Here is a 26,634-nt window from a genome sequence, read left to right as displayed (position 1 = left end):
TGACAAACAAAGTCAGTAGATTCAACAAAGTCAACCAGATTCATTTAACAACCATTAACTTAACAACTATGGTTATTCATTTAAACAATTGTGTCAACCAAGGTCATGAAATGGGACAAGACATATTTCACAACTGTCTTGCTTAGCAATAGAAATTTTGGGCTCAATTGTTCTAGTAAGTTGAGGGCTACCTACTTATCAATTGAGAAATGTATTCTTCTGTATGCATTTATATGATATACAGACATTAATGTATCAGTTCATATCAATCTCAAATATAGATAGATAAATAAATGTTGTGAGGTAAGACTGCCCAAGCAACTAAATATTAAGAACAGTGTTTCAAATACACAACACACACACACACATAAATGTAAATTGTAATACTACATTGTGTAGAGTATACTCATATTTCTAGAATAAATATTTATTTATTTATTATTTGATTTGTCAATTGCTTACAAGATAATAAGTATAAATAAATACATAGTTATGAATACATGAAATGGGTACATATAAGAAAAATAAAAAACAATAGGACAGGGACGGTAGGCACATTGGTGCGCTTATGCATGCCCCCTACAGACCTCTTAGGAAGCGGGTGAGGTCAACAGTAAACAGTCTAAGGTTAAAGTTTTGGGGGTTTGGGGAAGAAACTACAGAGTCAGGTAGAGTATTCCAGACACTGACCACTCTGTTGCTGAAGTCGGATTTCCTGCAATCAAGTTTGGTGCGGTTAACCTTGAGTTTGTATCTATTCTGTGCTCTTGTGTTGTTATGGTTGAAGCTGAAGTATTCATTGACAGGTAGGACATTGCAATGTATGATTTTATATACCATACTTAGATCAGACCGAAGACGGCGTAATTCAAGGTTTTCTAGGTCTAGAATTTCAAGTCTGGTGGCATAAGGTATTCTACAACGAGTAGACGAGTAGAGAACTCTTCTTGTGAAATATTTTTGGACTTTCTCAATTGTGCTAATATCAGATACGTAATGTGGGTTCCAGACTGATGAGCTGTATTCGAGTATTGGTCTAGCAAATGTTTTGTACGCTCTAGTTAGTAGTGTGGTATTACCAGAGAAAAAGCTATGTAGGATTAGGTTAACAACTCTTAATGCCTTTTTGGTTAAGTAGTTACAGTGGGCTCTAGCACTTAGATCATTAGAGATGAGTATTCCAAGGTCCTTTACAGAGCTTGAATCATTAACAAGATCTTGATTATTCAGCTTGTATTTTATGTTCTGATTTTTTTTGCCAATACGTAAGACAGAGCATTTATTTGCTGAGATTTGAAGTTGCCATTTGTTTGACCATTCTGATACATAGTCAAGATCTTTTTGAAGGGTAGCAGTATTGTCTGTGGTATTGAACAGCTTTACATCATCAGCGAAAAGAATGCAGTTGCTCTTAATATGATCACAGAGGTCATTTATGTAGAGTATGAAGAGAGTTGGTCCTAAAACACTGCCTTGGGGGACACCACTGTTGACAGGTACAAAATTTGATAGGACACTCCCAATTTTGACCATTTGTTGTCTGTTTGACAGGAATGCTTCTATCCAGTTATGCAGTTGTCCAGAGATACCATAAGATTTTAGTTTTAGGAGTAGTTTGTCGTGTACCACTGAATCAAAGGCTTTACAGATGTCTATGTAGATTGCATCTATTGTTTTGCCCTGATCAAGTTGTGTAGTCCATATGTTTTGCAGTGTAAGAGTTGCAGATTACAGGATAGTTTTTTTCTGAAACCAAATTGTTTATTGGAGAGTAGGTTGTTTGTCTCTAAGTGGAGGATAATGGATTGGTTAATAATTGATTCCATGACTTTACAGGTGACATAGCATAAGGAGATTGGTCTGTAATTTTCAACTAGGCTGGGGTCTCCCTTTTTGAAGATGTGGATGACCATGGCTTGTGACCATAGGTTAGGCAAGGAGCTGGTCCTGAAAGATTTTTCAAAGATTATGCTTAGAGGTTTGGCTATGGCAGTGGATAGCTTTTTTAAGAAGTAGGCACATATTCCGTCCAGTCCAATAGATAGAGATGGTTTTAGATTGCGTAGTGCTTTTTCAACATTGTCTTCTGTAAAATCAATATGTATTAGATCATTGTAGTTGTCTGTGGTTTGGCTAGGAAATACGAGGCATGATCCATTGCTGTTTACAAATATTGAGCCAAAGAATGTGTTAAAGATAACGCTTTAATGGTGTCATTGTTGCAGTCTTTACCATTAGCTTCTATCAGGGGTGGGATGGACCTTGAGTCTTTTAGTTTGCTGTTTACAAAATTGTAAAAAGCATGGGTGGAATTGGTGCATAGAAGGTTTTCCTCTTGTTTAATGTGATAATTGGTGCATTCAGTCTTTATCTGGTGGCATAAATTTTTGTATCGGCTTTTGAAATTGGCAATGTGACCAGATTTGTTTTTCTGCCAGAGTGATCTCTTTTTGGATTGAAGCTTCCTTATTGTTGCGTGTATGGGTTCAGTTGTACATTCATTTAGGGCCCAGTCAATATGAGGTAGATTGAAGTCACCAAGAAAGATAAAAGCGTGTGGGCAGGATGCTGTCCATGTTAATAGTGTATTTAGCTTGTTTACATGTTCAGTGTCATAATCAGGTGCTCTGTAACATAGTAAGAATCAAAATGTGATATTTAAGGATAGTTCACAGATGATGGTCTCAGGAAGAGCAAGCTCCTGAGTAACTTGGATGTTTTTTAGATGTAAGGACTTTTTATAGAAGATAGCAACACCATCTCCTCTACGAATTTCACAATCTGATCGGTAAACATGATAGTCTCTTATGTGTAATGGAGTCAGGGAGAGATGCATTGAGCCATGTTTCACAGACAAATATGATGTCGAATTTAGCCATATTTAGTAAGAGGAGAAATTCAGGTATTTTATTCGCAAGGCTTCTTGCATTGAGTAGCTTTTATTTAAGGCCAGCAGTAGTTGGAATTGAGGTAGTTAGGGGCGTGCCTGCCTAGTCTTGGGTGATGGTGGATTGGTTGAGGTAGGGTTGTGGTTGAAGGTTAAAGCTGAGTTGCGGGTTGTGTGACTTACTTTTGATACAGTCAGCATGATACTCAATGTACAGGTCCTTCTCTCTATTGTCTAGACGTTTTTTGAGTTCAGTGCAGAGTACATGGGAGCGGGCACGTTGCTGTATGGTTAGGTCAGGGTGACAGTGGAGGTTCTTATAGTTGGTGTTGGTTTTGGTGAGTGAATTTATAGTGTAAATGAATTTACGTTTGCTTGATTCATTTTTGCAAATGACCCTGCAGAAGCGTGGGCAGAGCCGTCTGTTTTTGAGCTCTCGGCCAATGCGGGAAATGTCAAGTATTTCATCAGGGGAGATGCTTGATGCTTGATAATCACTGATGATGTTTCGGACAGTTGTGATGTCATAATTATCATTGATGTCCTCTAGACCAAATAAGATGGTGTTTGGATGTTTCCGTTCACGCTCAACAGCTTCTCTGATGAGGATTGGGATATCATTATTTGTCTGGCTTATGTTTTTTTGTGGATTGGGTTGTGGATTGGGTTGTGGTTGTTGGGTAGAGATGTGGTTTGTAGCTATTGATGTTCAGGTTTTTGCATTGTGTCTTTTTTTTCAAGGTTGGATAATCTTTCTTTTTAAGGCATCCAGGGATGCTACTATGGTGTCAAGGGATGTTATTCGTGTTTCAATGGTATCAACTCTTTCCAACAGATCCAGTTTGGGTCTGCATGATTTGCAGAGATATGGAAACTCATTGGATGATTCTAGGTATTGAATCATTTGCTTGGGTAATCCCAAGCAGTCATGATGAGTGTATTTGTTACATAGAGAACATTTGATGTTTTCATTATCCTTTAGAGTTTTGTAGCATTTAAGGCATGTGCAGGAGTCTTGTGGTTCATTGGTGGGGATTACTTTCTCTTTAGGTTGTGGTTTGGCATTGGATTTTTTTCTTGGCATGGTAGGTTTGTTAAGATGGTACGTTGATTAAATTAATTAATGGAACAATTTTGGGTAATCAATATAGCCAATATCACACCAATCAATTGCAGTAATCTCTCTAGTCAAATAAATTTCCTAATAATTTTAATTGTGGTATGTCTTTAAAAAATAAAATAACAGAATTACAGAGTTAGAGGGTACCTTGGAGGTCTTTTAGTCCAACCCCCTGATCAAGCAGGAGATCCTATACCATTCCAGACGATTGTCCAGTTTTTTAGAGAAAGCTCCCAGTAATTGAGCACCCACAACTTTTGAAAGGTACTGTGCCTTAATAGGATAACATCTTTTTGCTTTGTCCTCTGGATTACTGCTAATTGAGGTTTATTTCTCTTAGAGATAAGCTTCCAAATATAAATCTGTTAGTTCTTTTCTAACTGAAACACAGGAGAGGCAAGGATGATGACTCTGTTTCTCATCCGACACAGAGAATCATTCCAGGACTGGCTGCTGACTCCCACAAACATGCTTGTTTGGGATGGGAGTTCTGTGTATCTTTTCCAGTAGGCTTCCCACTGTATTCTTTAGAGTTGGACAAAGCAAATGTATTCACCACTCTTTGTGCCTTAAAATTGACATATACTTTCTATGTAATAATATTATAGATTTTTTTCAGTCAGAGTTGATGAAATGTTCCACTTTCTTATTGCTTCTAAGGGAAAAATATGTATAATTCAAAGAATGCAGAATCTGTTGTATTCCTCTCTCTACCCTATGCTTAGACTAACTCCTTCTCAGGATCTAGGTATCAGTTTGCCAAATAATGAGCAACCAGCAGTTGAATCTGTGCTTAGTTATGCTTTTACAGCTTTTCTACTGAGTTTGTTCATGTTTAGGTATAGAATGTATTTATTTAAAAAATATGATGTAGGATGTTTATTTGAATTTCAGGCAGAGAGATCCTCAAGAAGAAGTTTAGATCTGGGTCATGGAGAACTTTTAAAATCTGCATTGTATCGTAAACAAAGCCTTGATGTAAGTCCTAATTTAACCATTCGATAGCGCTACTATGATATTAAAGAATTAATTATAATCTATCTCTTTGTTGAAAATTCCTTTGTGGATAAATGATTGTACTCTTGCCAGTGGAATTGAATTCTGTATTAATTAACATGTCAGTTGAAAGACAAAACAAAACAGGGTATGTGCATTAGCCAAAAGGAAAAAAATGGACATGGGCAGACCTCTGGAGGCTTGGCAGTAAAAGATAGTAGAAATGGAAGGAATATTTAGATTAAACAGGAAAGATATAGATAGAGATAAAGACCCAAGGGAGGAATTTGGGAGGCAAGTTAAAAAACATAAAAATGGAAATACTTAAATGGATAAGAGAAGATGAATAGAGGAAATGTTTTGTAACACAAGATTGGCTCTATTACGAGCTAGAGCAGAGGCAGAAACAAGAAATAGGGGAAATATTACTATGCATATTTCTATATAATATATTTCATTCTTGAAGATAGTTTATTAGTGGCATCATTTTGAAAGTTTCGGGGTCTTCTATAAAGCGTAGTTGAAGGATTTTTTGTGTGTGTGCATTTGTCTTGCATTTGCTGATGTTTCTTTAAAAGTATTTATTTTTTCATGCTAATTAGTACAATGACAAACACTGCTACAGTCTCTGCTATTATGAAGCTTTACTAGATGGGGTAATGCATGGGTGCCATTGATGGAATGCTAGTAGTAGTAAGCATTCATATAGCATATGACTTAGTGAAGAACAGTTCTGGTCTTAATTCTGCTGTTGAAAAGAGAGGATCAGCAAGTTCTGCAACAGAATGCTGCTGTTACGTCTGACCAACTTTGCTAAGCTGACCATATCTGGAAGCTTAGCTCAGGTTCATACTTCCTCTTCATTTCATCTCATTTTAATATTAAGTTATTTGTATTTGCTTTAGTTTTAAATTAATATAATTGTGATTATTAGTTAGAAATAGAAAGTAATTTGATTGATTTATCAACTTAATATAATCACCCATCTCATGTAGTTACTCTGGATAGTATATAAAATGAAACAATCCATATTGATAAAAACCAATTTTAAAAAAATCAACCAAAATACATTAAAAAGATGAAAACAGAATGGTGGAAAAATACACAGAAAGTGCATTTAATTAGTTACTATGATTAAATGCAACCATCTAGCAGGGCACTATATAAAGAAATTGTCAGACAGCTGGCAAAAACCATGGTTTGGAGGGCCAACATAAATAGGATGAAATATCAAGCAGCATTTTGATATTGTTTCAGGTAAATTTATAATAAATGGTTTTGAAATGTCACATTAATAAATTTCAATGCTGGTTTGTTCATCTGATTACAGGAAACAGTGATAGCGGATTCTTTAAGAAATTTATGTTCTGCAAAGGTAGAGCCATCATTATCATTTGGGAATATATCAGGGACAACCACAAGCACTGAAATAAAGAAGCGGAGACCACCTCCCATACCAGTAATTCCACCCTTTTCAGATGGGAAACCAGACAGAGAAATAAAAACGCCAAGTCCGGTAAGACACATACATTAGAAATATAAATTGACTGATAAATACTCAGAAAATTTCTTGATCTGCAAATGCGAACTGGATAGAATGACCAAGAATAACCAACAAGCAGACAGTAGCATTGTTTAATGTCTAATTAAATTCCCTATAAAAAATATTTTAGAGAAAAGAAGTAGACATCATCTGAAATTACTACAGCATGGTCAGTATTCAGCCGATGCAACCGCTTTTAAAAGTTTGATTCCTCCTTGGAAAGCCTGAGTTGAGTATCTGGTTCAGAGGCCAAGTAAATTCTTTGGTCCTTGGAATTTTTGTTTTGTATGAACTAGTACAATAGGTATTAGTCTCACATTGTTTCAGGAATTTGTCCCTGTGAGGGTGAAGGCTTTGTAATCAGCTCCTTTGTATAATTTTATTGATTCTCTGGAGAACTGAAGTAACATTGGCATACATACCAGTAGAAAATTCACTGTGGGGTTTTCCTTATATGACCTGGATTTTCTGAAATGAGGTGACACACATCATTTTGATGATCCCATAAGGAAATGAAAACAGTTCTGGCTAGTTTTGGTAGTGATATACATTGAAAATAAAAGAAAATGGAGAAATAAAGGATTCACTAGAAATATTTTATTGTTTTTTGTTTTCCCAATCAAATGTCTTGTTCAAGGTAATATGAGAAATAATAAAGCAATTATATGAGACAGGATTATATTTATATATTTATTTTGGTTTATTATAGAAAAAATATTTAAAAATGAAAGCTGTAAGCTTAGAAGGCATTAATTTAAATTCTTTTTCATCAAATGCTGGCAGTAATATTTTAGGTTGGTAACTAATAAACTAATGCTGAAATACCAAAATGGCAAAAGTTTATATTATTGGGACATTTAATTCTGGAAATGAAATGTATTGACTGTGTTTAATTTTGAAGCTTATTTTTTTTTAGAAGAAGTATTTCATGAAGAAGAGGTGAGGGGGAAGAGTCTACAATCTGGGTAAAATTTTGGAGAAATTGAAGAAAACAGCTGATTATCATTTGGGAATAGAATAGAATAAGCAGAAGATCTGTTTGGAAATCTTCTAATCCAATCCCCTACTCAAGCAGGAGATCCTTCTATTTCAGACAAGTGGCTGTCCAATCTCTTCTTAAAATCCTTCTGTGATGAAGAGCCCACAACTTCTGAGGATAAGCTGTTTCACTGGTTAATTTTTCTCACTGTTAGGAAGTTTCTTCTCAATTCCAAATTGCTTCTTTCCTTGATTAGTTTCCATCTATAGTTTCTTGTCCTGTTCTCTGGTGCTTTGAAAAGTAAGTTGATGCCCTCCTCTTTGTGGCAGCCCCTCAAATAATGGAATACTGCTCTCATGTCACCTCTAGTACTTCTTTTCTGTAGATTAGCCAAACCCAAATCCTGCAACGTTCTTCATATGTTTTAGACCCTAGTCCTTTAATCATCTTAGTTGATTTTCTCTGTACTTTAGCCAAGGTCTCAACAACTTTTTTGTGGTGAGGTGACCAAAACGAGATGTAATATTCCAGGCGTGGTCTTATTAAGGTTTTATAAGTGATAGTAATACTGCAAGTGATTTTGATTCTATGAATCTGTTTATACAACCAAGTATTTTGTATTAGCATTTTTGGCTGCTGACACACATTGTTGTTGGATAGGGCCCATTGTTCAAGTCTGTCAAGATCTTTTTGGATCTTGAGTTTGTCTTCTGGTGTGTTGGCTATTCCTGCCAGCTTGGTGTCATCTGCAAATTTGATGAGTTCTCCTTCTATTCTCTTATGTAAGCCATTTATGAAGATATTGAAGAGTACTGTCTTTGCAAACAACTGCTTTTCACACCCCTGAAACATAGATTCTCCATTGAGGATATCTCCATGGCACTTGATGCTAAGTAAATTTGGGACACAATGTTTTATTTATTTTTATTTATTTATTTGATTTGTCAATCGCTTACAAGATACATGAGATAGATACTTATAAGAAAAATAAAAAGAAACAATAGGACAGGGATGGTAGTCACGATTGGTGCACTTATGCATGCCCTCTACAGGCCTCCTTGGAAGTGGGTGAGGTCAATAGTAGACAGTCTAAGGTTAAAGTTTTTGGGGTTTGGGGAAGAAACCACAGAGTCAGGTAGAGTATTGACCATTCTGTTGCTGAAGTTGCATTTTCTGCAATCAAGTTTGGTGCTTGAGTTTGTATCTATTGTTTGCTCTTGTATTGTTATGATTGAAGCTGAAGTATTCATTTGCAGGTAGGACATTACAATGTATGATTTTATATACTATTATTTAGATCGGACCGAAGGCGGCATAGTTCTAGGTTTTCTAGGTCTAGAGTTTCAAATCTGGTGGCATAAGGTATTCTGCAATTAGCAGAGGAGAGGAGAACTCTTCTTGTGAAATATTTCTGGACTTTCTTAATTGTGTTAATATCAGATACGTAATGTGGGTTCCAGACTGAAGAGCTGTATTCAAGTATAGGTCTAGCAAATGTTTTGTATGCTCTAGTTAGTAGTATGGTATTACCAGAGAAGAAGCTATGTAGGATTAGATTAACAACTCTTAATGCCTTTTTGGTTATGTAGTTACAGTGGGCTCTAGCACTGGATCCTCAACAAGGTCTTGACTATTTAGCTTGTATTTTATTTTCTGATTTTTTTTTGCCAATATGTAAGACAGAGCATTTATTTGTTGAGATTTGAAGTTGCCATTTGATTGACCATTCTGATAGGTCTTTTTGGAGGGTAGTAGTATTGTCTGTGGTGTTGAATAGCTTTACATCATCAGTGAAGAGAACACAGTTGCTCTTAATATGTTCACAGAGGTCATTTATGTAGAGTATGAAGAGAGTTGGTCCTAAAACACTGCCTTGGGGGACACCACTGTTGACAGGTACAGAATTTGATAGGACGCTCTCAATTTTGACCATTTGTTGTCTGTTTGACAGAATGCTTCTATCCAGTTATGTAGGTGTCCAGAGATACATCTTGGCAACTGTCTTCTAGTTGCATAAATAGTTCTATTCCGCAAAGTCCATCAACTTTTCTGAGAAGGTCCAATTCATTAATGGCTTCTTCAGCCTCTTTTAGCAAGTCTCCAGTTATCAAACAAAACTTATTCTCTTTCAAGTCTGTTAATAGTGAATTAATTTCCATTCCATGGTTGATTTAATTGCCTTTGTCTGGATGTCTTCTTTAGGATGATTTGAAATTGTTATGAGTTTATCGAATCTTTTATCTAATTTTTCACATTAAGCTTTTAGAAAAACCAACACAATACAAATTATTAGCAATGTGGTTGTAAGTCAGGCACTATGTGTATTGGTGTTGTAATTATGTTGTTCTTATAATATACATTTCTTTGTGAAATATGTATGTTGTGTATATGTGTCTTTATGTCTTACATGTGTTGTATCTACCTGCCTGTCCTGAAAGATAGCAGAAATCCCTCCCCCACCTTCAAGTATAGAACATTTAATCATGGATTTATTTATGCAATTAGAATTCTATATTTAAATATGAGGGGAAAGATGAGTACCTACTATCATTAGACACACATGCTTCCTATTTTAAAATGACCCTTTGATTAAAATTTATATTTATAATAAGTTAAGCAGCAAGGTTGTTTCACTATTTTAAAGAATATTAATCAAGTGGGTCAGTAAGAATAGGAGGTTAAGTTTCTCCAATGTGATAAAATAGGGCATTGCTGCCTTAATTTATAATATACACTGCTCAAAAAAATAAAGGGAACACTTAAACAACACAATGTAACTCCAAGTCAATCACACTTCTGTGAAATCAAACTGTCCACACTGATTGACAATCAATTTCACATGCTGTTCTGCAAAGGGAATAGACAACAGATGGAAAGCATAGGCAGTTAGCAAGACATCCCCAATAAAGGAGTGATTCTGCAGGTGGTGACCACAGACCACTTCTCAGTTCCTATGCTTTCTGGCTGATGGTTTGGTCACTTTTGAATGCTGGCGGTGCTTTCACTCTAGTGGTAGCATGAGATGGAGTCTACACCCACACAAATGGCTCAGGTAGTGCAGCTCATCCAGGATGGCACATCAATGGGAGCTGTGTCAAGAAGGTTTGCTGTGTCTGTCAGTGTAGTGTCCAGAGCATGGAGGCGCTACCAGGAGACAGGGAAGTACATCAGGAGACAAGGAGGAGGCCGTAGGAAGGCAACAACCCAGCTTCAGGACCGCCACCTCCCCCTTTGTGCAAGGAGGGACAGGAGGAGCACTGCCAGAGCTCTGCAAAATGACCTCCAGCAGGCCACAAATGTGCATGTGGCTGCTCAAACAGTCAGGGACAGACTCCATGAAGGTGGTATGAGGGCCTGATGTCCACAGGTGGGAGTTGTGCTTATAGCCCAACACTGTGCAGGATGTAAATTCAACGCAAATTCTCCACTGGCACCCTGTGCTCTTCACAGATGAAAGCAGGTTCACATTGAGTATATGTGACAGACGTGACAGGGTCTGGAGATGCCATGGAGAATGTTCTGCTGCCTGCAACATCCTCTAGCATGACTGGTTTGGCAGTGGGTCAGTAATGGTGTGGGGTGGCATTTCTTTAGGGGGGCTGCACAGCCCTCCATGTGCTCGCCAGAGGTAGCCTGACTGCCATTAGGTACCGAGATGAGATCCTCAGGCCCCTTGTGAGACCATATGCTGGTGCAGTTGGCCCTGGGTTCCTCCTAATGCAAGACAGTGCTAGACCTCATGTGGCTCGAGTGTGTCAGCAATTCCTGCAAGACGAAGGCATTGATGCTATGGACTGGTCCGCCCATTCCCCAGACCTGAATCCAATTGAGCACATCTGGGACATCATGTCTCACTCCATCCACCAATGCCATGTTGCACCACAGACTGTCCAGGAGTTGGGGGATGGTTTAGTCCAGGTGTGGGAGGAGATCCCTCAGGAGACCATCTGCCACCTCATCAGGAGCATGCCCAGGCATTGTAGGGAGGTCAGACAGGCATGTGGAGGCCATGCACACTACTGAGCCTCATTTTGACTTGTTTTAAGGACATTACATCAAAGTTGGATTGGCCTGTAGTGTTTTTTTCCGCTTTAATTTTGAGTGTAACTCCAAATCCAGATCTCCATGGGTTGCTAAATTTGATTTCCATTGATAATTTTTGTGTGATTTTGTTGTCAGCACATTCAACTATGTAATGAACAAAATATTTAATAAGAATATTTCATTCATTCAGATCTAGGATGTCTTATTTTTGTGTTCCCTTTATTTTTTTTGAGCAGTGTATATAATAACACCCATTCTACTAAGCATAATAATAAACTTTTTGAATACCAAATATAAGTCCAATACAAATTTTAAGCAATAATATAAGAATAACAAAGACAATGAAGTGTCAACAATGCAATAATAACATAACTGTTAAATTATAGTAAAATGAGTATTGAATTTGTACAGAAAAGCACATGATGAAATTTGAAGAGAGAACATTTTAGAGTTTGGATCTCTTCAGAAAAGAAACAATTGTACCTCCTGCTCTCTAATAGAAAGAGCTGTGGTGGTGATCTTGTTCTTAGCAGTCTTTGTTCTTATTTGCACATAATGTTATATAAATTCATATGTTGTTCATGAAACCTAGAATATTAAAAAAAATTCATTGACATTGTGCACTCATGACAGTGTGCTTAAAGTTTTGCCAATATAAAGTTATAAATATAAATATAAAGTTTGCCAATATAAAGTTATAAAGTAAAGTTTGAAATATTAAAAGTATTATTTCTCCATACAAATTTACCAAAGGAAAAATATTAATAATACTGGACAAGCACACTGTTGCTCAATGTAGAAAATAGTAGAAATAAAAGGGCAATTATTTATATTATTTATATTTATATATTATTTTATATTAGAAGGATATTTAGAAGGAGGTCAAGACTGGGACTGTGTTTTTTTAATTAGCTTGTAAGTTATATGGACTCATTGAGAAGTGAAATGATTGAGTTTGTTCTGTTACAAAACTATTCAAGATAGTAAAGTTAAAAACAAAATAATTGTGAGGACTTGCAAAAGGATCTCTTCAAACCAGTAAGTGGCCTTTAAAATATGCAATTGCAGCTAGAAAGCAACATCTCAAATTTACAGGTATTCCTCATTTGCTGTAGTTATCACTTCATTAAGGGAAGTGATTGCTAGATAAAATCATAACTGTGGTTATGATCTTACTTCAGCTTTTCTTTGCTTTTCTGTGCCAGGTCTGTATAGGTAACGATTGGTCTCAAAATTGCTTTTTCATCACCATTGTAACTGCTAAATGGTCACCAAAGAAAGGAAATTTCTAAATGAGAACTACTGTGCATTATTAATATCTGAGCTGGAAAAAACTGACCAGGAAAGGATATTGTAATCACAGTGGATATGAAAAATACCAGACCAATCTAAGGATGCTGTAAGAAGCATACATTCCAGGCTTGGAAGCATTAGGAAAGGAAAGGAAAATTGTGTAATTTTTTTCATATAAATATATAAGATTATAAACAGAACTTTTACCACCTCAAAATGTAGTAAAGCAAAACTTTTATGTGCATGCATAAATGTATGTATGTACAATATGAACTGGTATGTATGTATATAAAAGCAAAATTAAAGTAACACAATTCTCCATAAGATTATTTAGTTGTGGTAAAAGCAAGAAAGAAGACATAAAATGTACATGGTATGGAAAAGTTAAAAGTTCTTTTCCATTTAAATTAAACACTGGGAGATTCAGAACAAAACATTTGCACACACACATAATCAAGATATGGAATTTGTTCCCCTTAAGTATTACAACTGTCATTGTAGATGGTTTGAAAAAATTAAATGGCTTATAACACTGTAGGATAGCTTTACCCATACTCCTCTATTACTAGCTAAACAGACTGGAAGTGTCAGGAAATAATATCCATTAAAAATATCCAGTTACTGAAATTGTTGAGATTTCCACTGTACAAACTCATTATTAAATCTATTTCCACTTATGGAAGTCCATTTGCATCACCAAATATTTTCTCAGCCATTGAAATGCAGAGACTTCACTGGTCTGAGGATGTTTGTTTTGGCAGAAAAAAAACACCTTCCTCTTTTTCCTAAATAGAATCCAATTTTCTTTTTTATCAACTTCTTGTAAGAAAAACAGAAAAAACACTACAAACATGTTCAGAAGCCTCCAATATGTAAAATGTGGATTCAGGATTCTTATAGTTTCAGACTGTTGTCAAGGGTAGGCACAGGACGGGCAGAGGAATCTTATTTTCCTTAAATGGAATTTGTTATGTCCCTGGAACTCTAAGGAGTTCCCACTCAGGTCCGTTCGTGCTGCGGGGCGGCTGTCCCTCGCCCATTGGTTGGTTCTCCCCAGCAGCCAGCTATAAAAGCAGGCTGCGGGGTCCAACCAGTCGCTGATTGCTGCGAGCCAGTTCCAGGCTTGGCTAGCACGTTCAGTCCTTTATTATTCTAATAAAGTATTTGTTGCATCCATGCCCTGGTTCAGCCTCTCATTTCCCAAACTTAACACTGGCGATGAGGATGGGATGGCTACCAGAGGCACATTGCAACCGCTGAATCACTAAGCCGCTGATCCGCAGCCAGAGAGAGCGATCAGAAGGCACAAGAGCAAACGCTGATCCACAGCTAGAGAGAACGATCAGCAGACAACGAAAGCGAACGCTGATCCGCAGTCAGCAAGCAGCGAGAGTGAGAAGCGTCTGTAGCCGCTTGTTAGCCAAGCTACAGGGAAAGTGAAGGCTGCGAGCCGCAACCGCTGCTTTCTTTAGGCGCGAAATTCAAACGGCTGTCATTTGAATTTCTGCCCTAAAAGTACAGCGCGGTGCTGTAATTCAAGTCACTGACGCCACGCAGGCGCGAATTTCAAAACGCTGCCAACGGCCGGGCAGCCTAACCACGTGTTAGCCCAGAGAGAGAGAGAGCTGTGAAAAGCCTCTCCAGAGCTGAAGTCACTTGCCTGACACAGGCACAAGAAACCTTCCTGCTGCTGCCCCAGAGAGATTTTTTCCAACAGATTAGACAACCTGATTTCCTCACTATGAATTCCAATCCAGTCTTCCCAGCGCTCAAACCAGATGAGGAGAAGTGGGAGTCATACAAGAACCGCTTTAACCATTACATCGACGCAATTGGGCTGGCTGATGCAGGGGAGCACCGGAAAAATCTTATTTCCTGATCTACTGTGGAGCCATCGCTTTGACACTGCCACAGCACTCGTGGCTCCACGTGAGTTAAAAACGCTCCATGGTCAGAACTGTTAGAAATCCTTACTAACCACTATTCTCCCAGACCCTCACAGATTGCCAGGTGATTCACCTTCCGTATGAGGAAGCAATCAGGCAAAGAGACCATCAACCAGTACATGGCCGCCCTCAGGACTGCAGCACTCCATTGTGGGTTTGGAACCTCCTGGAGTCAAGGATCTCCACCTCCAAAGGCGCCTACTCGCTAAGAAAGACCTCAACCTCGCACAAGCCGCCGAGGAGGCCCTGGCAGCAGAGCTCGCAGCACACTCAGCCTCCGAAATCCAAGGTCCTACTTCCAAGCCAACGGCAGTTCCAGTCCACTCCGAAGAGGTGGTCATAGAGGAAGTCCCCAGTGATGAAACCGACATCCACCGCCTCGCCAACGCCAGGCAACCACAGGTAGGAGCCAAGCAAGAAAGCATCAGTCCACCCAAACATCACCCTGTGCCTATCCTGTGGTGGATCTCACCCGAGGGCCACCTGCAAATTCAAAGGAGCCACCTGCAACATCTGCCACAAAAAGGGGCACATCAGCGAGAGTCTGTCAAGCCCTCACAGCTCGGCACAAAGGCACCCTCCCTTCTCACATTCTGGACCTCAGAGGCAAGTATTGAACTGTCGCACTTTACCCCCATGCCAAGCACACTTGCCATACCATTAGTAAAATCTCTCTCTCCATTTTGTTAGAAGGTAAACCTTGTCGCATGGAGGTTGACACAGGGTCAGCGCCTCAATTATCTCGTGGAGCACCCTCAAGAGGCTACAGCCCAGCCTATCAAGAAGCCAGCTCCAGAAGTGCCAGTTTAGCCTGAAGGACTACCAGGGGAAGGACATTCCTGTAATCGGCAGAGGCAAGTTCCTTGTCAATTTTAAAACTTTCAAAGGTCACCTACCTCTAGTGGTAGTTAACGGCAACCTCCCCACACTCTTGGGGCTTGATTGGTTTCCCCATCTCGGCCTAGGCTAACAGGAGTCCATGCTGTCTCAACCTCTGACACTGACTCCTTATTCGCTGACTACTCAGATGTATTCAGCGAGGAGCTGGGGTGTTATAACGGTACCCCTATCTCATTCTCAGTCGACTCCCCAAGCAGTCCCAATCAGGCTAAAACCGCAGAGAGTCCCATTCGCTATTCGGCCTAAATTGGATGCTGAATTGATAAATTATTAAAACAAGGGGTCATTGAGCCAACAGATTTCGCCAAATGGGAGACGCCCATTGTCACACCCTCAAAAAGACGGTAGCCTGAGAATTTGCTCGGACTACAAAACCACAATTAATAAGTTTTTACAAGTTAGCGCCACCCAGTGCCCGTCATTCAGCACTTATTACACACTTTTGAACCTGGCAGCATTTTTGCCAAATTGGACATGTCTCAAGCGTATCAGCAGTTCCCTGTTGACAACCAAACAGCGGAACTCCAGACCATTGTCACTCACAGGGGTGCTTTCCGTGTAAGCGCCTCAATTTGGCGTAAGCTGCTGCCCCTGGCATTTTTCAATCCCTCATGGAGCGGATTTTGCAGGGCCTCCCTAGCGTAGTACCCTACTTCACGACATCTTAGTCTCGGCCAGGGACAAACCCCAACTCTTCCAGAGAGTTCGAGCAGTGTTAGAGAGGTTCAGACAGCATGGCCTCAAATTAAAAAGAAAAATGTGCCATTGCCACTAGACAGGTGGACTTTCTGGGTTATAAAATTGACACCTCAGGCATTCACCCCTGGAGTCCAAGGTTAAGGCAATTCACGAGGCACCCACTCCAACCTCCAAAGCGGAACTGCAGGCCTTCTTGGGACTATTGAATTTTACGCATCCTTCCTGCCCCACAAAGCATCAGTGGCAGAACCCTGCACAGACTGTTGGATAAAAATCGCCTTGGCACTGGGGTCACAAAGAAGACTCCGCTTGCAGTCAAATCATTACTCACGCCAGAGGCGGTCCTTATTCAGTTCGACCCCAACCTTCCATTAGTGCTAGCAGCAGACGCATCCCTTTGGAATTGGGGCAGTGTTAAGCCACAGGCTCCCCAATGGCTCAAGCTCCCATCGCTTTTTTTCCAGGACGCTCTCATGCACAGAGCGAAATTATAGCCAAATCGATAAGAAGCTCTAGCAGCTGTCGCAGCAGTGAAGAAATTTCACGAATTTCTCTTTGGCCACTTTTTTCGAGCTGGTCACGGATCATAAGCCTCTCCTGGGTCTACTAGCTGGGTCTACTAGCTGGGGACAAACAGACCCCTCAAGTCCTGTCTCCTAGAATGACGAGATGGACTCTTTTTCTAGCGGCATACTCTGTATAGACTCATACACCGTCCAGGTAAAACGTTGTCCCACGCAGACGCCTCAGCCGCTGCCCCTGCCGGCTCCAGCTGAAGACCCTGCACCGTCCATGCTATTTTTGAGGTCACCCAATTGGACCTCCCATCACTGCCCTTGACATTGCGGCCAAATCCAAGACTGACACAACGATCGCCCAGGTACTGGACTGGGTGAGGAGGGGTGGCGGGCGGTGATGTTGAAACCAAATTTACGCTGCTTCAAGACCTGCCTACAGGAATTATCCAGTTTGCAGGGCTGTTTGCTGTGGGGCACACGAGTGGTCATCCCGACCTCACTGCGCACCCGAGTTCTGGAGGCGTTGCATGAGGGGCACCCTGGCATCGTCAGAATGAAGGCATTAGCACGCAGCTACGTATGGTGGCCGGGCCTCGACGAAGACATCATCAGATGGGTAAGCTCCTGCCATCCCTGCCAGGAATCCCGCTCCAACCCTCCAATTGCCACCCCACTAAGTGGGAAAGCGCCAGCGCTCCGTGGTCCAGAATTCACATCGACCTAGCCGGCCCGTTGCACGGAAAAATGTTCCTGGTGGTCGAGACTCCTACTCTAAGTGGATTGACGTGGCACAACTATTCACAACCACCACACAAGTTATTACCAAGGTATTAACTCGCCTGTTTGTAACACACGGGCTTCCAGACTCTATTGTTTCCCACAATGGCCCCCAGTTCGCATCAGCCGAGTTCATCCGTTTCGCTGCCAACCTGGGCATCCGCCACATCTTCACGGCCCCCTTTCATCCTGCCAGTAACGGATTGGCTGAAAGAGCCATTAGGACCACTAAAGAAGCTCTAGCTAGGTTCAGCAAGGAAGACTGGCACCACAAACTCTCCGCTTTCTTGATGAGCCAGCACGCAACCCCGTGCACAGTCACTAATAAGTCCCCAGCTGAGCTCCTGATGGGCAGACGCCTGCGGACTGTATTGGACAGGCTTCACCCACATTACTGCCCTGACTCTCCCTCGCTTCCACATCGGGGTTAGCATTTGTCTTACAGGAACCCGTGTTCGCGAGGAACTTCACTGGAGACCCTCTATGGATCCCGGGCGAGATCGTGGCCATCACCGGACCCAGGTCATGCATCGGGTCAGACTGGAGGACGGCCGAGTCTGGAGAAGGCACCTGACCAGCTGCGGAGGCGCCACAGCACTCTTGTCAGCAGTGACCCAGAATTACAGACCGAGGCGAGGCCACAGCATCAACCCCACATCAGCACCAATTCCGTGACCTGCTTACACCAGCAGCCGATCCAGGGAATCCGAACACGGACAGCGACTTCCTGATGGCTGACCAGTCCGAACCAGTCAACGGGAGCTCGTCCCAGTGACCAGCCCTACGAGTCCCGAGCCAACCCGCACCGAGGGACGCGCCTCGTGACTCCCTACCGATCCAGCCTTCCCTACAGACTCTGAACTGACAGACAACCCACCAGAGTTGCGCCGTTCTGAGCGCCAGCATAAACCTCCGGCCTATCTTAAAGACTATGCGTGTTCGCATCTGGGGGAAAGGGGTGTTAGAGTCCCTGGAACTCTAAGGAGTTCCCACCAGGTCCGCGTTCACAAGCAGCGGGGCGGCTGCCCTCGCCCATTGGTTGGTTCTTCCCAGCAGCCAACTGGGGGGTCCAACCAGTCGCTGATCGCTGCGAGCCAGTTCCAGGCTTGGCTAGCACGTTCAGTCCTTTATTATTCTAATAAAGTATTTGTTGCATCCATGCCCTGGTTCAGCCTCTCATTTCCCAAACTTAACAGAATTCATCCATCTCGTCTCTGGTAATTTGGAACATAAAGAATTGTCCTTCATGAGAGTCTATCATCTCATCCAGCAGTACTTACAATTACTAGAAATGAATATTGTCTGTGCTTCCGTCAGTTAAAAATTCAAACGCTGCACTCATCCTGGCAATGGTTGGCACAAGATGTAATGCAAGAAAAGGTGGAAGAAGAAAAAAGAGGGCAATCAGTAAGATGGATGATTCACAGTGGTGGTGAGGGAACTGTTGAAAGAACAGGTTTGGGATAGGTCATCAGGAAGAAAATATATATGATCATTAGAATAAAAAAAAACACTTGATGGCACATAACCTGTCAATCAACTATAATTACAATCCATGGATAGTTTGCCATGGATATTGTAGATGTGTTACAATACATAATCTTCCTGAGAAATATTATAATTTGCCTTAAGGAACCCTTCATATTTCACAGTAGTTGTGAACGATTCTGAAGTAAATTAGTTGTCACTTCAGACAACTGAAGTAAATTAGTTGTCACTTCAGACAACATTTAAAAAAACTTATAATTAACTTTTGAAATTTATCTGACCTTTCTCTCCTTGCAAATATATTAAACAAAGCTAAAGCGCTGTGCCACTGTTATTTAACTTTTTGTATTAGTGATATTTTTAAGGTACCTGCTGAGTCAGAATTCCATCATCTATTCCTTGCTCATTGCCCTTCATTATACTGATGATACTACTGCTTTGTCTGTTTATGGAGATTCTCAGTCATCCAAGTCATGGTTGTCCCAAAGGTGCTTTTTTCAAGAGCCAACTGGACTTTCTAGTTTTTCTTTGAAGATGTTTCACTTTTCACCCAAGAAGTTTCTTCAGCAGCTTCTTGGATGACAAGCAAAACATCTTCAAGAAAACCAGAGAGTCCAGTTGCCTCTTGAAAAAACAACTTTTTTTCTGCTTTGTCTATTTTATGATGATACCTCAGAGTTTTATTGCTTCATTTTACTAGTGGATACTTTGGAATTAACCAAAACAAATATTTTTGGTGTTCTCTTTAAGTCATTAATTAGATTCTATTTTGCTTTATGCTTTAAATCCCCAAATTAGATGGATGATTAATGAGAAATTTATTGAATAAGTTAACTATTTCAAGTATTAGGTGTCAGACCTAAACAATTAGCCATATGAGAATTCATTTATTCAATTAGCTGATTTATTGCTCAAGCCTATGTTGCACCTGGGTGAGACTAGATAAAGTTCAACTCTCTCTCTCTGTGTGTGTGTGTGTGTGTGTGTGTGTGAGAGAGAGAGAGAGAGAGAGAGAGAGAGAGACTTTGCTCTCATGAAGGATTTGCTCTCATGTAGGGCCCATTTAGTGATTCTAGACTAAGTCCCCATTTGACTCCTCCCTTGACTTGACCAGTCTCTTCCCTATGTTGGATATTTAGTTTTTGTCTTCCAGCTGCTGGTCAATTTCAAGTGAGAATGTTTCATATGAAAAGCAACTGTTGCATTTTTAAATTTGCAAATCAGTTTGAAAATAACTATGCCCTGGAAGCCATTAAGATATTTAAAGCCAAGATTCTGAGTATAATGCTGTATGCATTCAGTTGTGTATCTATAAAGAAACCCCAAGCTTAGAAGTCTGTAACAGTGAAACAATTTAATGTTCAGGCTTAGGCTTGGGGGCTTGAATAAGACTGCTGACTCAAATTCTGAGTGAAATACGTGTTTGGGGGAGGGTCTTCCCTGGTCCATCTTACTCAGCTAGATAGATTTGGCTCTAAAGAGACAAATTAATAGTAACCTGGCATATTCTGACCTTTTCTTGTTTGCACATTCTACTTTTGATCTGGATAAAACTTGGGCTGAATCAAAACAGGATATTGACTAAAATATTTAAATTAATAGACCCAATATTTTCTGTCTTTTTACACCATCATTTCCCTGCCTCTCTGAACAATGCCCCTAGATACATTTTAATGTATCCTATATCATGGCATTAGCTGGGGTACTACTTCTTTGAATAACAATTGGTAGATATGCTAAGCATCCGTATAAAAGCCACCTTATCTGTGCTGAGATATGGATATTGTATCTACAACATATAGTATGTGTTATTAGAATGCCACTTACATATCCAAAAGAAACAATTGAGTGTACTAGTTAAGGCACCAAGCTAGAAAATGGGAAACCATGAGTTCTAGTCCCATCTTAGACACAAAGCCAACTAGGTAACCTTGCAGCCCTGGGAAGCAGGCAAAGAAAAATTACTTCTTAAAAACTGCCAACTATAGTGACTTGTCCTGGCAGGTACCAAACTACCAAAAAAAAAAGTATCCAAAGATTATTAAATTCATAATTTCAATAGTCAGTTTTAATCATTGTTGTGACTATGACATTTTATTTCTGTTCAATTCTCAGAAACTTCTAAAAAGTTTAGAAAATTCATATTAATTGCTATAGCATAAATTTTCTTATAAATATAGTTTAATAAAAAACAATTGATTAAGAGATACTAGTTTAATCAAAATCTTTTTGGATTGGATTAGAATTCATATCATGACTCATTGTAATTGAAAGTATCTGACAAAATTTGAAAAATTACACAATAGCACTAGCAATAGCACTTAGACATGCTAAGTGCTATTGCACGTGCTTTATAGCCCTCTCTAAGTGGTTTACAGAGTCAGCATATTGCCCCCAACAATTTGGGTCCTCATTTTACTGACCTTGGAAGGATGGAAGACTGAGTCAAGCTTGAGCCAGAGAGACCTGAACTGCCAAACTGCTGGCAGTCGGTGATCAGCAGAAGTAGCCTGCATTCTAACCACTGTGCCACCGTGGCTCAATGGTTTTTAATAATTGTTTTAATGTTTCATTGGCCATTTTCCTCTGGTAATATAAAGTGATACAAAAAAATTCCTTTATGTTTTTAAATATTAAATGTAGTATAAGAACTAGTATTACTAGTATTATTATTATTGAACTTTAAGTCCTTTACTTTTAGCAAGAATTATTTAAAAGTTTGGAAAACAACATTGGCTGAAAAAAATAACACAGCTGCAAAGAGTTTTGAAAAATATCTCACTGGATTTTATTTATATATGTTTTCATTTCTTTTATTTGCAGCATTTATTTCTAATAGATAACTTTCCTCATGAGTGTCTTTTCATAGAATAATTGATTGTAGATATTTATAATCTACCATTTTTATGAATGTACTTATATATCTCAACTATGCTTTTATAACAAATGTTTTATGTGGTTCAATTTTATGGGTTTCTTGTTTTTGTTTTCTCCTAGTTGTCTTTTTTTTGTTCAATGTCTGTTTAAATAAAATGAAGTCTGCTAATGAGTTATCAAAAATAGTGAAAGAGTGCTGAGAACAGTGAGGAATTTGTTACATTTGGCAAGAGGTGTTTATAACAAAGTTGGGTGGGCAATTGCCTCAAATGATTATGTTAAGGCTTGATTTTTTTTTATAAAAGAAGCAGCCAACCATAACAAATTGTTTTCAACTTCTATTGTTTTGCTTTCTCCCAATATGAAAAAGAAACACAATGTTCTTTGTGTTTTTCTACTTCCATTAAGTCTAACTATAAAGACTTGCAAATTGTGTTCCACCAATTTATGAGCAAGCTTTTACTATATACACATTTTAAAACTTTTAAGGAAGCATTTTAACTAGTTTCACATGATCATGACTACATAGCTGTTCACTTCATTACAGAACAGCTGTTTGCCAAATCACCATTGCAGAAAAAACGGGGTATACTACTTTATACCTTTTTATAAGAGTAGAGTTTTTTAAAAACCTAAATACAACTCATGCTGTACTGTAGATATAATTTTAAAATTACTTTTATTATTATAAAATTATAAATATTTAAATATATGTGTTATATGTATATGCATAGACAAACCTACTTTTCAGGAGATCATATTCTGGTAATCATAGACATGGGATACCTTAGAAAATTATGCCAGTCTGTTTGTGAGTACCAAAGAGAAACAGAGAACAGAAATCACTGTTTTTGCAACATTCTTTCTTAATCCTAAATTATTTTCATTATTCTTGAGCTAATGGTGTATTGACTAAATGGTATTTTGTGGTATTCTTATATTTTAAATAGCAAAAAAAAAACCAATCCTTTAACTAAGAAAATTTAAAAAATCTACCTTTACATATATATCTTCAACTTTCAAACTCCTTAAATGTAAGGGAGGAAAAAAATCACATTGTAAGAGCTGCTCAGTAGTGTAATCAATAATCCAATAATGCATTAATACATAATATTGGGGGGGGGAGACAAACAGGTTCCTGACAATGCCTAGCTAATAATGAACAGTTCTGGCCATTTTCTGGGCTATTCCCTCACTCTTGACAAGCAGAGATGGATAGTAGTCAGAAGCATCTCACATTGTTTATCTGCTCATTCTAGTAGAGTTTAATCCTTCCAAAAAAGGAAAACTGTTTATCTGCAATTGTGACAGTAAATACCACTGTCTTCTCTAGATTCAGTTTTAATTTATCTCCTACCTAATTGATTATCACATATAGGCAACCATTTAGGGAGACAGACAGATGTTGCCAAAAAATGAATTGATTATCATCAAATTACCCTGTCCAACATGGCAAATCCAGTATATCCATATATCTATCAGTACATTTGCCCATGGAATACTAGATACATTTCTGGTGATCACAATTGAAAAAGCAAAAATGTGCAGGAAAGTAAATAAAAGAATAGTGAAATTGTCATTATCCCTTATATGTGAGAAAAAGTTGATTGAGATCTTTCAACTAAAAAATGACCAAGGGATATATAATCAAGATTTATAAACATTATACATGGAAAATGTAGATGGTTAATCCAGGGGAGATTATTAAAGTTTAGAATATACAAAATAAATTCATTTTTTATGTATTGTATAATAAATGAGGTTAATAATTTTAGATGGAGAGTGATTATATGCACAGCAGAAGTTCTACTGAGAATAGTTAGTCTTGGAAATGTAATGTTATTGCCAATTTAGAGAAGGATGTCTTCAAGTACTAGCTGCTTGAGTATAGGGTTATTTAAATGCTTGTCTGTAGTGGAACACGGCACTGAAAACAAGGGCCTCAAATATTGGCTATTAATATTTCTTCAAATATACAAAATATGTAATTTGAGCATTTTTTTTCTGTCTTTATAGATGTCTCAATGTTCATTGCAACATGAATTAAAAAAGAAAAAGAGACGTGCTCCTCCTCCTCCACCAACTCCTAAAATGCCAAACAGATTTGAAGAAATAGAAAATAAAAGACAAAGTGCAATTGGTAAGGCTGACTAGTTTTGACCCTAGTGCATGTGATCTTTGCTTCTTGCAAGTTGTGTGGTGCATCAACAGTAATCCTAAAATATATCCCAGTTTACAAAATATTACTATTAACATAACAGAATGAAAGTCTGGAAACAATGAAATATTTGATCATTTATTTTTTTAAAATTACAATGAATAAGATAAAAATTAATTTAAAAACACACACCAAGAAATAATGCAGAAAAATAGAAAGAAAACAAGGATATAGTGTAGTTCTTACTTCATCACAAGTATAAACAATTTTAGTAACTTAACCACCTTTCCTTAAAATATAATCAGTCATCACTTCTCATAACTCATTTTTTTATCTATAAACAAATTTTTCCAGCTTTCACTCCTGAGCAGCAAAAGTCCACTAACGGCTATCAGAGACAACAATGTATCTATTTGAATAGATAATGATCAGATAAACCACCATTTACTTTTAACAATCTTGATCTTTGGTGCATTCAAATAATATTCTAGAATTTGATTTTTTAAAATGTTTTCCGCTGTCCTTTCTCACAAAATTCTTCGAAGCTTTGACATGTCTTTCTTGCAAATCCATTTAATGCATAAACCTTTATTAGTATGTGCAAATTTTTATGATGTATGTTAATACTTAAGGTGCCTTAAGCACTTTTTTGCACATTTGAATATATTTTTGAAATATATTATCAGTTAATATAATATTTCAGTACAAGATTTGTTCTCAACAAAGGTGACAAATGATTTTGCAGTCTTTAAATGTATAATTAACAAAGTAGGATTTAGCATGCTTTACTTAACTAGACAAAGCCATAGTATTTAAATAGTATTTATTGAATAGTATTTATTGATTGTAAAATTTGTAGTCAACGCTAATATTAAAATATTAAGATCCACGAATATGGATAAAGTTAACTGATTTTAACATTTCGTGATCTTTTCCCATGGTCCAAAACATGAGAAACAACAACAACAAAAAAATTCTGCACATCTATAAAGCTACCTGAAACTCGCATTGTTAGGCAGTTTATACACAACATAAATAATTCTGGCACAAATATTTCAGATCCTGACCTCCTAGTCCAACCCTGGCTCACTTTCAGACAAGTGGCTGTCCAGTCCCTTCTTAAAAACCTCCAGTGATGAAGAGCCCACAACTTCTGAGGATAAGCTGTTTCACTGGCTAATTGTTCTCACTGTTAGGAAGTTTCTTCTCAATTCCAAGTTGCTTCTCTCCTTGATTAGTTTCCATCCATTGTTTCTTATCCTGTTCTCTGGTGCTTTGAAAAGTATGTTGACGCCCTTCTCTTTGTGGCAACCTCTCAAATACTGGAATACTGCTATCATGTTCCCCCAGTCCTCCTTTTATCCAAACTAGCCAAACGCAAATCCTGCAACTGTTCTTCATATGTTTGTCTCCAGGCCTCTAATCATCTTAGTTGCTTTTCTTTGTACTTTTTCCACAGTCTCAACATCTTTTTTGTGTTGTGGTGACCAAAACTGAATGCAGTATTCCAGGCGTTGCCTTAGTAAGGTTTTATAAAGTAGTAGTAATACTTCATTGTATTAGTTTTTTTGATTGCTACCACATATTGCTGGCTCATATTAATATGATCATCCACTAGAACTCCAAGATCCCTCTCACAGTTTCTATTTCTGAGCCAGGTTTTGCCCAATCTATACTTGTACCTTTGATTTTTCCTGCTTAAATGTAAAACCTTTTTCTCCACATTAATGTCATGTTGTTGGATAGGGTTCATTGTTCAAGTTTGTAAAGATCTTTTTGGATCCTAAGTTTGTCTTCTGGGGTGTTGGCTACTCCTGCCAGCTTAGTGTTATCTGCAAATTTGATGTTCCCCCTTCTATTCCCACATCTAAGTCATTTATGAAGATATTGAAGAGTCCTGGGCCTAAAATGGAACCTTGTGGTACCCCACAGCTTACTTCCATCCATGTAGATGTAGTAACTATAAGGATGACTTGTTGAGTACAATGTGTCAGCCAGTTACAAATCTATTTAGTAGTGATATTGTCTATCCCACATTTTTGTAGTTTACCGAGAAGTAGTTGTGATTTACTTTGTTGAATGCCTTGCTGAAGTCTAAGTATACTATGTCTATAGCATTTCTCTGGTCTGTTAATTTTAGTCACTTTGTAAAAGAATGAAATAAGATTGGTTTGGCATGATCTATTTTTAACAAATCCATGCTGGGTTTTAATTATAACTTATTTGTTTCTAGATGTTTGTAGATCTGTGTTTTGATTATTTTTCTGGTATGTTCCCAGTTATTGATTGGTGTGTATTTTCATCTCATTTCCAATCTTCTGGTAGTTCCCTGGTATTTCACTAGAGTTTTTGAAAAATATGGTATAATAGTTCTGAGATAACATCTGCCAGCTCCTTCAGAACTCTGAG

At 38.5% G+C, this 26,634-nt stretch overlaps 1 protein-coding gene across 1 annotated transcript in view; it reads left to right on the top strand.

The window, feature by feature from the left end:
• Positions 1-26,634, top strand: part of COBL (cordon-bleu WH2 repeat protein) — a 109,200-nt gene that overhangs the window by 36,940 nt on the left and 45,626 nt on the right. Inside the window, 3 exon segments of the mRNA XM_026702343.2 lie at positions 4,902-4,985; positions 6,334-6,519; positions 24,084-24,207. Of these exon segments, the coding sequence (XP_026558128.2) occupies positions 4,902-4,985; positions 6,334-6,519; positions 24,084-24,207 (394 nt within the window).

Source organism: Pseudonaja textilis, chromosome Z, assembly GCF_049901715.1.
Source record: "Pseudonaja textilis isolate UNSWEBS1 chromosome Z, rPseTex1.2, whole genome shotgun sequence".
Lineage (NCBI taxonomy): Eukaryota > Metazoa > Chordata > Lepidosauria > Squamata > Elapidae > Pseudonaja > Pseudonaja textilis.
Note: the sequence above shows the minus strand (reverse complement) of the source record. Positions and strands in the feature narration are given on the sequence as shown.